This window comes from Canis aureus, chromosome 1, assembly GCF_053574225.1.
Source record: "Canis aureus isolate CA01 chromosome 1, VMU_Caureus_v.1.0, whole genome shotgun sequence".
NCBI lineage: Eukaryota > Metazoa > Chordata > Mammalia > Carnivora > Canidae > Canis > Canis aureus.
In genome coordinates this window covers 28,551,132-28,563,266 of record NC_135611.1, presented here as the reverse complement: position 1 = coordinate 28,563,266, position 12,135 = coordinate 28,551,132, and the positions used below count along the sequence as shown (strand labels likewise).

At 39.2% G+C, this 12,135-nt stretch overlaps 1 protein-coding gene across 20 annotated transcripts in view; it reads left to right on the top strand.

Moving 5' to 3' along the window:
* The window catches only part of AHI1 (Abelson helper integration site 1), a 235,158-nt gene that overhangs the window by 154,132 nt on the left and 68,891 nt on the right, over nt 1-12,135 (top strand). For 16 of the 20 annotated variants that reach the window (XR_013377077.1, XR_013377078.1, XR_013377063.1 and 13 more), the window contains 2 exons: nt 2,612-2,774; nt 6,143-6,240. The exons of 1 other annotated variant lie outside the window; for it this stretch is intronic. Coding sequence is in view for 3 of the 19 variants with exons in the window: in XM_077894061.1 (XP_077750187.1) it covers nt 2,612-2,774; nt 6,143-6,240 (261 nt within the window). In the remaining 16 variants the exon portion in view is untranslated. Of the gene's footprint in view, nt 1-2,232; nt 2,281-2,611; nt 2,775-6,142; nt 6,241-12,135 lie in introns of those variants that run through there. 3 more of the 20 variants (XR_013377098.1, XR_013377097.1, XM_077894108.1) reach the window with 2 other exon arrangements.

Below are 12,135 nucleotides of genomic sequence, written 5' to 3'. Positions count from 1 at the left end.
AAGGACTAGAAGGGCATGTAAAACTGGTATGCTATATTTGATTGCATACAGAAGATAATTTGTAGATACTTTAATAGGAAAATTGAAATATAGGGTCTTTTGGACCCCAGTACCTCTGAAGGGATTCTTATCACCTGACCTTGGTAGAAAATTCAGGAAAGGTTTTCTGTCTCCAGTTTGATGAATTCCAGATTATCAGTAATCCACCCAAGAACACAGGCTTGATGTGGGACTTCCTAAAGGATACTCTTGCCTAAGCCAAATCTCTCCTGCTCTTCTTCTCAGCAGCCACCCCTCTAACTCCAGAGAAATGAGCATGCACAGGCTTCATACTTCCATAAGATTCGTCAATGTTGTGCTGTTTAGTGTACGAGAGCCAGGATGAGGAACAGCAGGAAGAGATCCCTACAGTTTTCTGGGACTGGGTTTCAGATGTCTTGGAAGGAGCACACGGGTCTGCAGGTAGCCCAGGATTGGTAGTTCTCTCAGCACAGCCGCAGTAGTGTCACCCAAAACTCTGTCCAATCTCTCATGAGGGATTAGGATCTCTGTCCATCCCTTCCTCTCTGCTGCTGCTTCCCCATGTTTGATTCTAGACTAAGATGTCCTATAAAAAAAAAAAAGTGTAATTCATGGTTAACTTTAGGCAAGTTACTAAATTTCTCTGTGCATAAAATTCCTCATTTATGAAATTGAAATAAGAATTTGTACCCTTACAGGATTGTCCTACAGATTTGTGTAGGAACTTAGGTAAGCAACTAGCATTGTACCTAGAAAATGGCAGACACTCAGAACATTATCATTAGCTTTCTTCTGTAATAGTACCAGCTCGGAGGAAAAAGAAAGAAGAAAGGGAAGAGTTAAAAGTTCCACCTTTACATGTGATTTGGCATCAGTACACTAAAAGTTATAAGAGATTCGTAAACTTGAAACAACAGCCTGCATAACATGTTGTGAATTACAGAGTGTGCTAAGCAATACAGTAGGAATGGCATTTGTACCATTTGACTTAAATTATTATTACTGCCCTTATACCAGAGAGTGACAGCAGGTACTTCCAGATTTATCCATTCACATCTCTGGGTTAATGTGTTAATAAATATTGTAAATTACCTAAGAGGCAGCATCCAGAGTTTTGTGAACTGTTATAGAATCTCCTACTTTTTAAAACCCTTATCTCCTCCCATTGCCCATAGTATGAGTATGAGCTTCCACAGCATGCATGACCTGGCCTCTCCTGACACCTGCAGCCTCACCTTACCCCACTCAGCTAGCGAGGCTCTTACCTCTAATTCAGGCTCCCACCATATTGAACTATTTGGGGTTTCTCTTTGCTGGACTCTCACACATGCAGTATAGCCTTCCCAAGACACATTTTCCATCTCTTCACCTGGCCATTCCTGATTATCCTTTATTCTCCTGCAGAGCCTAAATGAGGGAACCCTTCTAGAAAGGACCCTATTTACTGTGGTATATTTAGCCCTTAGCCTAGTACCAATGGTAGCACATTAGGATTTCAGTAAATACTTCAGTGAATGAATCAGTTCTCAACCTAAATGCCAAGGATTATGATAATTTTCCAATATATACATAGTGGTATAATCTGTTTTTTGTTTGTTTTTTTTGTTTTGTTTTGTTTTTTAATTAAGTAGGCTCTACACCCAGCGTGGTGCTTGAACTCAAAACCCTGAGGTCAGGACCTGAGCCAAAATCAAGAGTAGGACACTTAACCCATTGAGCCACTCAGGCACTCCCTGTTAATTTTCAAATCCCATTTAAGTAGGAAAGAAGTAGTTTATTCTTTAGTGTACGTATTATGTCCTATGTTATTTAATGCGTGACATATGAAAGGGATTAAGGTCTGTCTCCTCCTTGTAACTGCTATAAGGGATTTGTTAAATTTCTGTGCACTCATTCATTTTGATTTTAGTTTTTAAAAAAGAAAAAAATCAAAACAATGACTACTAAACAATACAGAGAAGAAAACTCTTGTAGAAAGGCCTTTCCTCTTAAATTTGTATCTAGTGAAAATACCCTTATTAATAAGAGTATATTTTAAAGTAGTCAGAAGATTTAGATTTTTGATATAAAATACCAAAAAGCATATGTTGGTGGGGAAATAGATCTTTAAAAGAGACATCAAGTGATCACAATGAAGTTATGTAATCAGGTTGTTTCATTGCTTTTCTTTTTTATAAAATCGTTGACATTCTGAAGTTTTTTTTTTTTCAGATACATCTGCTTAGTGTAGAGAATAGGATCTGAAGGTAGTATAAAACAATTCTAAGAAAGTGAATGGTGTGTGAGCCTTTTTTTTATTTGCTTCACAAGTAATTCACTTGTAAAAAAAAAAAATTAACATCTGCTATTTTGAAGCTAATCTTAGTGTATTGAATGCTCTTAACCATTTCTCAATCCCACAGTCTTTTATCTTGCTTCTCCTGCTGTGTTCCCACCACCCCTGATCCCATTAGCAAACCTTGAGACAGCCTCAGACTTACCAAAGTACTGCTTTGGTTTCAGCTGCTCTTCTGCAAGAGGAAGTGAATGTTGGGGGTTTTCTCTGTGGTACAGTTGTGATAAAGCTGTGGTGGTCTTATCTCTCTCGTAGGTAGTGGCTCTTTATGACTACACAGCGAATCGATCAGATGAACTAACCATCCATCGCGGAGACATTATCCGAGTGTTTTTCAAAGATAATGAAGACTGGTGGTATGGCAGCATAGGAAAGGGACAGGAAGGTTATTTTCCAGCTAATCATGTGGCTAGTGAAAGTAAGTTTTATGCTCCCTTCCTGGTTTACTAATATGGTATAACTGATAGTCCAAGATTTTATCATTTACTACCCTTTAATTTACTCTCTTTGTAACTTTTCCTTTATGTTTACTATTGGGTATTGCTTTTCGTTGTCATGATGCAAAAATAAATAAATAAAAGGGGGCACTGATGCAATGCACCGAAAGCTGCTCCATTCTGAGATTGGAATACTTACTTGCTTTCACAGACTTATCCTGGGGGACCTTCCTGTCTAGCTACCAACATTCTTCTTCAGCTCCTTTTTGCCCACCATCTATTTCACACACAGTTATGTCAGTTCTTCTCTTGCCACAGTGACTCCTCAGTTGACAGGCACCTCAGAACCTCTAGTTCCCCAAGTCCCATTCTTTTACTTTGTATACCTCAGTTCCAGCTGGAACCTGCCAAAACAAACCTGCAATAGATTGCTTCATTCTCAGGCAAATTAACTCCCCGTTTGTGAAAGGCCTAGGGAATGAGCTGGAGAAGAAATTCTAAATAGGAGTTAGTGAGAGCTGTAGATTTACTACCAGGCCTGGAGAGGTGCAAGGAAAGCCTGGAGATAAAAGAACTTAAAAGACTCAAGAAAGGGGACAAGTATAGCAATGCCTCTTTAGAAGAATGCTTCCTATCAACAGCTGCCCTGGTAGTGTGGTATGAAAGCCCAGTGCTCAGGAATCCGGAAAATTTGCCATTAATACTGATATGCCTCAGTTTCCTCCCATAAAATGAGGAAGTTGAACTCTGTCATCTCTGAGCTTCCTTCCAGAAAGACTAAAATTGTGTAGTTCTGGTTTAAAATGTAGTATAGGCTGCCTTGAGGACACTCCATTTTGAATCATTATTGTGAAGTCTTTTGTTTCTTCAAAGAAGAAATTATTATAAATAACAGGTGACTTTCAGGCTTGTCTGTGGAGCTCCATTTAACCCAAACTGGTTAAGCAAAAGTCCTATTGATTCCTAACCTAAGTTCTGAATTTTGAGAGCAAAAAAGATGAAGGAAAACAGGAAGAACAATTTCTTCCATGAGTCTTGGGTGCTGGGCTAGGCACAGACGAAATGAGTTCTCTCTTCACTCTCTACCCCATCTGCCAAGTGCTGCCCCCTCCCCTGCCTCACACTCTCCAGGGCTTCTGTCTCTACAGCTCTTTCCCTCAGCTTATCTGCTGCTTTCGGCAAACTCCTCCCCTCAAAAGTGCTTAGTGTGTCAAAAATTACCCACTTCTCTCCCTCATAACAAAATTCTTCGTTTCCTCCATGCCACTGTTATAAATCTTCATCTCTGAGTAGTAAATAATTGATAGCTCTCAAACTATTTTTAATGTTCAAAAGAGGATACATAATGGAGAAAAATTAAGGCAGTGTAGAAGAAAGAAATTTTAGGACAAGTTAATTCCCATTCATTTTTCATAAGCTAAGTACTTGTAACTTCCAGATTGCCTCAAATATCCCAATTTCTTCCCTCCCCTTCCCATTGATGGTTTTCCCACTGCCTCTGTAGGTCTAGTTCAGCAGGAGTAGCTTCCAGTTCCAAATCAAGAAAGCTGGCTGCACAGTCATGGTGGCTCTGGAGTATGTCTGTAATTTTAATTAGATATTACAATCCATTGTTTCTTCTAGACACAAGTGGAAACATTTAAACTCTTTTTTTTTTTTTTTTTACTAGACAGTATAAAAAGATGATGTATTTATTCCCAGGCAGAATGGTATTAGAGTTTTAACTTTAGAATCTAGTTAGTTTGCAGAAACAACCTCTTAGGCTTATGAACCTTAAGAGGCTATAGATATTTGATCCACAGAGGGTTAAAAATCCATTAAATTTGTCTTTTGTTCCATGATAACCAAAGTGCAACATCTAAAGTATACCACAATGATACTTGGTGGCCTCATGCAGAAATTCTGTGTTTCAAGTAGTGACCATCTTCCAACTGCCAGAATTCCTTATTGTATCTCAGAAGAATTGATACTTTATTTTGGCATCAGTCACTGCTTCTTGAGAAAGACTTTTAAAGGCCAGAACAAACAATTCTCAGAAAACCTGAGAATATAATGATTGAATTCTCACTTCATCAGGGGTTATCTTCTTTTCCCTTTTATCCTCCTTTATAACCTGAATTTAACAAAACCTCACCTCAGTTTTAACATTAGGAGGGGAAAAAAGACCATCAGCAGCATATTCCCCTTTAAAAATAGTGGGAGAAATTGTCCTTTATCTTTATCCAAAGCCAGATATGCAAAACAAATGCTCAAAGGGAGTGTATAGATGGGAACAGAATCTCTACCAACCATTCAGTTGAAAGGCATGTCCTCTAAGTGAACAATGACACAATAGAAGTTCTCCATCATTATAAAGAATTTATTCCTTTTGTATCTTAAGCCACCAGGAAGAAAAAAAACGAACAGGTTCACTTAATGACATCTAACATCCTTTCCAATAAGAGATAAACCCAGCAATATAATCAACGCATACACAAAGCCAATTAATATACCTAACAATTGTAGAATTTCAATCAGGCATAGTTTACCAATTTCTCTAAGTTCAGAGTTGCCCAGAGTTGTTATTTAACTGAAACAGAAACACATTTTCTTTTTCAGTCCTTGAAGATTTCCACATTTTAGAGTCCACATTGTGTGTAAAGAGATTATATAAATTATAGTCTCAAATTCGACCCTGTAAACAGATTCAAGGTTATGTATAGCTCTAGCCCCATGCTCATTTATTTTGTACCATCTTCCCAAATTATTCTTTGACCACGCCTTTGCCTGGCAAAATCCTACCTGTTCTTCAGAGACTGACACACCTTCCACTTCATGGATTGAGCATTTGCTATCTATATCAGAATCTGTCCTTATTATCTCTCTTTTGAATAATGTCACATTCTCATGTATGTTACACTTTTTTTTAAGATTTTATTTACTCATGAGAGACACAGAGGAGAGGCAGAGACACAGGCAGAGGGAGAAGCAGGCTCCCTGTGGGGAGCCGATGTGGGACTCGATCCCAGACTCTGGGATCACAGCCTGAGCCAAAGGCAAACACTCAACTGCTGAGCCACCCAGGTGTCCCATCATGTATGTTACACTTACTTGTGAACATATCTGTCTCTGACCAGGATTCTGAAATCCTACTAATGAAAAATTTCCAATCATAAATTATGTTCTTTTGATAACTAATGTGTGTAACTATAAATCGTTTTAATACTAAGTGCCAGGTAGCTTATTGTTACACCAGAGAAGTGCATATCAAGATCCTTAGTTTCATATCTGCCCCCCTCCATCATTATTTATTTCCCCTATGGGTCAGTGCTCCTCAGTTTGATTACATGAATTCCTTGTTCAATTCCAGCGTTATATCAAGAATTGCCTCCAGAGATAAAGGAGCGATCCCCTCCTTTAACCCCAAAGGGAAAAACCAAAACGGAAAAACCTTCAGCTCTTCAAAAGGTAGGTGTTTTCAATATGGATTGCATATGAACTTTAATTTTCACTCTCTCTAGATAAAATATTACTTCATTCTTCATGCTTATATACTTCATTGCTTGCATTATTTCTTTTTATATTGGCTCCAACATTATGAAATATATAAGGCAAATATTATTTTTATAATTTTTATTAAAATATTATTATAGCCATTTTCCAGATAAGGAAACCAGGGAGGCTCAGAGAGATTAAAGTAGACCCCAAGTCACAGCCCAGGTGATGGAACTTGTGACTTTAAGTGAGATGCTATTTCCACTGTACATTTATTGCTATAACTATGATGCTGACACTGTCATGCATTAATACTAAAGGTCGTTGGAGCCCACAGAATAAACATGTTCTCTTTTCCTGGAGCATTCCTCTTACTTGTTAGTAATTCAAAGTGTTTTCAAGTTAAAATGAATATGGACATATTAGCCAGAGAAATGTCATGTTTTTTAGCCTGTGCCATCAGATCCCCCAGGGATATGGGTCAGTATTCTTTTGATGATAGTAGTACTTTGGTAGAAGAACTTAATAAGCACTATACCATCATATAAATTACTTATTAAACTTATTTTATTTAACATTAGCTCTTGCTTTAGATTGAATAACTTCACTTCTTGACCTCTTAGACTGACATTTTTTTTTTTTTACAAATACCATGTCATGATACAGTTTTTTCTCCCCTGTAGAGTTTTTGACAGTTGAACCTCTTATGTTGTTCAGTCATTTAGCCTGTATTTATTGAGTGCTTCTTTCCATCCTGGGCATTCTGTTAGTCCTCATTGAAACAAGATTGAGTAGGCAAAACACTTGCCCATCAGGAGCTTGAAGGCTGGTGGGTGAGACACCCACAGACTATGTCAATTCCCATGGACTGTGGCAGGAACTCTAACGAAGATGTGTGCATAATACATTGGGAGCACACAGGAAAAAACCCTATAAATGTGCCCCTGAGGAGTCCAGAAAGAGCTTCCAGAGAGGTTCATGTTTAAGCTGAGGCTTATAGGATGAAAAAGTATACGCTAGGTAGATGATCTTAGAAAAAACATTTTAACAGAGGAAATAACTTGAGGAAGGTGTGATATGGTACAGTCCTGTTTGGAGAGTTTAGGGTCTAATGGAGAGAAGGAGAGGAAAAATGCAAGAGCCAAGCCACGGAGAGCCTGGTGTGCTCTGCTGAAGTGCTTAGTTGTAAATCCTTCAGACAAGGGCATCCACTAGAGGAGGTAGTCCAGGGAGTGACAGGGACAGATTTGCATGTTAAAAATAAAAGGGAAGGTATAAGGTATAACTGACAGGATTTTCTGATTGATTAGATGTGATTAGGGAAGTTGGAATTTAGGATTGTGCTAAAGCCCTGGCTTATCAATACAACTGAATGGATGGAGGTCCCACAGAAATAATAAAAGAATAAGGAAGATTTGGGGATCTAGAGACAGGTAGTGGTAGGGAGTAGGCTGTGATGAGTTCAGTGTTAGGTATCTTGATTTGTTAGTGGTGTCTATAGTGCTCCCAAGTACAAATATTCCCTAGGGAGTCAGACATGCAGGACTGGAATTTGAGAGAAGGTAGGGCTTCAAATTACATGAGGAGGAGTCAGTATATTCATTATATTATAGCGGAAGAGTTGAAGCTTATAAAGAAGGTGATGGGGGGAGGGGATGTACCCTGGGAAACAAAGAGTTGCAGAAAAGGAGGTGTGCGGAAGATGGAGTAACTGGGTGATGGGTACTGAGGAGGGCACTTGATGGAATGAGCACTGGGTGTTATACTATATGTTGGCAAATCGAACTTAAATAAAAACAAATGTAAAAAAATAATAATAAAAATTTAAAAAACATTGTAGAGTTCTGAGAGAAAGGCCAGGGACAGAATCCCAAATGAACACTAGTGTCTGGGGATCCCTGGGTAGCTCAGCGGTTTAGCACCTGCCTTCGGCCCAGGGCGTGATCCTGGAGTCCCGAGATTGAGTCCCACATCAGGCTTCCTGTGTGGATCCTGCTTCTCCCTCTGCCTGTGTCTCTGCCTCTCTCTCTCTCTCTCTCTCTCTGTTTCTAATGAATAAATATATAAAATCTTAAGAAAAAAAAACACTAGTGTTTCAGGAACAATCTGAGGAAGAGGAGAGATTAAGAAAGAATAATCAATCAATCAAAGTGGAAGGAAGAACCAGAAAAAAGTACCCTAGAAACCAGGGGAGGAGAGAGGCTCAAGGAGGGTGTAGTCCTTATTGTCAGAGATAGCCAGTTAGGCTGTTTAAGCATTTAGTGAGCAGGAGAACCCTGGCACCTGTGTGGAAGTATCAGTGATTGATACTAGTAGGACAAGGATTGAAGAGTAGAACTCAGCACTCAGCAAGTGGACTCATGAACATCATTCCTGGAGCTTCACTTGGAGGAAAAAAAAGACCGATAATGCCTAGTGGGTAACACACTTCCAAGAATGACTTTTTATATGCTGGAGTGACATGTAAAATTATATATTAAGGAGACAAAACCAATGGACAGGTTCAGATTGGAGATAGATAAAGAAAGCACATATGGACCTTGGAGAAAGCAAGAGGTTTTTATCAGAAAGACCGGTTGATAGATTAGTCTTGGCTTAGAGCAGTGGTTCTCAACCTACGGTGATTTTGCCTCCCCGGAGACATTTGGCAATGTCTGACGATTTTTTTGCAAATATATGCATGTGGGGGGATGCTACTGGCATCTCATAGGTAAAATATCTAAACATGTAAAATGTACAGGGCAACTCACACCCCACCAAAGGATTATCTGGCCAAAAAATGTCAACAGTGTTGAATTTAGAGCAGTGCCCCCACATCAGTAGATAAGTTGATAGAGTGGAAGTCTGGAAAATAAGGCTATCATTATGTTCTCCAAAGCATAAAAGAGGTCCACTTCAAAAGTGAGAGTTAAAGGAGTCAGGAAGAATAATGGCCATTAGGGTACCTGTAAAGGTAGTAAGAGCAGGAGCTCATTTGGAACATACACAGAGGTTCCTGAGTAATGCTGAGAGCTGCTGTTTGGATACCATAAAAATGTAGGCAGCTTAATTCTGTGTAGTTGGATTTTTTTTCTTCAGTAGTACTCAGCATCCTAGCCATAGCAGTGGAGAGGGCATATTTAGTTAGATACATATTTGGAGCATTTGTGAATGTGATAAAGCACAAGAGGATAAGAGACTTGATAATGTTGTTAAGAGAGTTACTGGAGTGACAGACATTCCATGAAGGATCTGCCAACTTGGAAAGGACATGGAATCAGAAGACTAGCCAACTTAGAAAGCAAGGTTCTCTGTAAGGTTGCAGTAAGCCACACACACCCAGCTGGAGCCAGAGTGTTCTACACTAAAGAAGTTAACAGGCTGGAACTGTGGCCTTTAAACCCAGACTCTTTTGCTTATTTAATATTTCAGATGTCAGGCAACTTGAGTTTATGATAAATTCACAGAGTGTATAAGAGCTGAAGGACACATTAGAATTAAACTGGCCAAGGAACTAGGACCCAGAGTGGTGCACAGGTTGTTCCCTTGGATATTAAAATCCTGGGATGGTTGCAAGAGTTGGGATGAAGGGGACACTGGTAAACCAAGAGCCGAAGTCCTTCATTCTTGTGTTAAAACAGATGTCTCACCCTTGGCTTCACATTGAAATCACCTAAGAAATGAAAAAAATAAATACTGATGCCTGTCCCCATACCCACAAAATGATTTAATTGGTCTGGAATGTGAGCTCAGCATGCGTGGATTTCAAAAGCTTTCCAGATTATTTTAATGCAGCCAACATTGAGAACCATTATGTTAGTGACCACAAGATCTGAAGGTAACAGCTGCAAAGACAAACAGAGGATAGTCTAGCCAGGTGTCAAGACATCCAAGGAGGTATGTTTTGAAAGTATAATAGCCTGTGGGGCACCTGGCTGACTCAGTTGGTAGAGCATGCAACTCTTGATTCTGGGGTTGTGAGTTCAAGTCCCACATTGGGTGTAGAGATTACTTCTAAAAAAGAAAGTATAATAACCTAAAATTAGCAACAGAAAGCTAAGAGGGAACCAGTGTTACCAGACTCCTGGGGTTCCTGATTGGGTTATATGAGAACAGCCTGTGCTACAAAGAACTAAGGGAAAAAAGTGTTTCTAGGTGAAGCACCAGTTTCAAACATAGCAAGGACATATGGCAATGGTTGCCTGTGGCAGTATGGAGACAACAGGGGATACATTTCAAAGGATTGATATGCAATTTGGGCAAATGCTACATGTGTAACATTATCCATTGTTTGGAATTGAGCACCAGATTTTAGAATTTAGGGAGATACTAATGTAAATGTACAACCTGAAGACATTTAATGCAGTAAAAGCATTTATAACATTAACCCAGAGAGTCATTGTAACAGCTGCCAACATTCATAGCCTGTGTCATGAACTGCCCAAGATACTATGAAAGACAGAACCTTTACTATAGCAACTTACTGGTATCCCTGACTCCACATCATGCTGACCTTTAAAATTGGGGTTACTCAACTCCCACTTCTGTGTTCAGTGGCCTTGAACCAGTTCTGCCTCAGCTGGAGGAGATAAAGGAAATTGGAATATCTTACTGGCTGCATGGGAAGTTGGTACTGCCCTTTCTGCCCCTTCCTCTTCCTGATGTGCCTGTGATCCTGTGGATAGAGACCTCTCACCTGCTTCTCAGATCCCCACTTCTCACTGTCTCTGCCCCTCCCCCTCCACTTAGAAGAACTCACTGCATCATAGTCTTAGCTGTTTTTTTTTTTTAATGTTTTTGTGCTTTGCTTTTTCCTCTCACAGACTGATGTCCATACTTAAAATATACCTTTATTATTTATATGCCACCAGACCAATTCTTCAAATACCCTGAGGTCTGCCTCAGGCTAATCCCGCTGCTGCCAAACTCTGATTCTAAATAGATGTCAAGGAACTTGCAGACATGCAATGTAAAACATTTTTAAACTTAAATTAGGTAAAAAAAAAACAAACTTAAAATAGGTAAATCAAGGAAGTTGCAGAGGTTAGGACTCCATGTAGGCAAGGGAGAAGTAAAGTTCTCATAGTTGAGAGGGAACTCAAGTGACCTTTAGAGTTTAAGATTCATAGATTTCTTTTGTTGAAAAGCATGATTTGATCTGCTTGGTCTAATCCATGTGTTAAAATAGAATCCTCTACCTGGTTTTCCTCCTAGGGTTGTACCAGATGTATAGTTAGATAATGTTTGACTTTCCTCTGCAGGAAAATATCAAGAATGATTTCTGCTTATGTAAAAAGAAGAAACAGCAATGTTGTCCCAGGTAATCAAAATGCCTTGGGTACACTCTGAGTCATGATGCCAATAGCCAGCCCTTGAGAAATGTATCATTGGGCTTCCTTAGCACCTGGCATAGTTTTATTTCTTCAGTCGAGTTCCTTTATCAGAATATATATGGTTTGATTTTATCAAGATCCTGCCACAAATTCTATCAGATGTTTAATTTCATGTAAAGTTTTATATTTATCATCATATATATTAAAAAGAAGAATATGAAAAGTAGTCTTTCATAAGTACCTAGAACTGGGGAGGAGAAGGTTCTAAATTCTTAGAATTACAGAATTGGTGACTTGGAAGGAACCTTAGAGATCATCTACAGTGATTCAAGTCAATTCCTTCATTTTACAGATAAGGAAGTTAAGATCCAGAAAAGTTGTAAGAGTGTTGTTCAACCCCAATTAAGAGGGGTGCCTTCATGTTCTCAGGCCAGTGCCCTTTTTTCCCCCACTTCTCATCAGCAGCACAGACAGCTGTTACCTGCACAGCCAGCTACATTTTGTGTCACACTGGCTTTTATATTCCTGTTTTGTGTCTTCTTCATGGTACCCACCT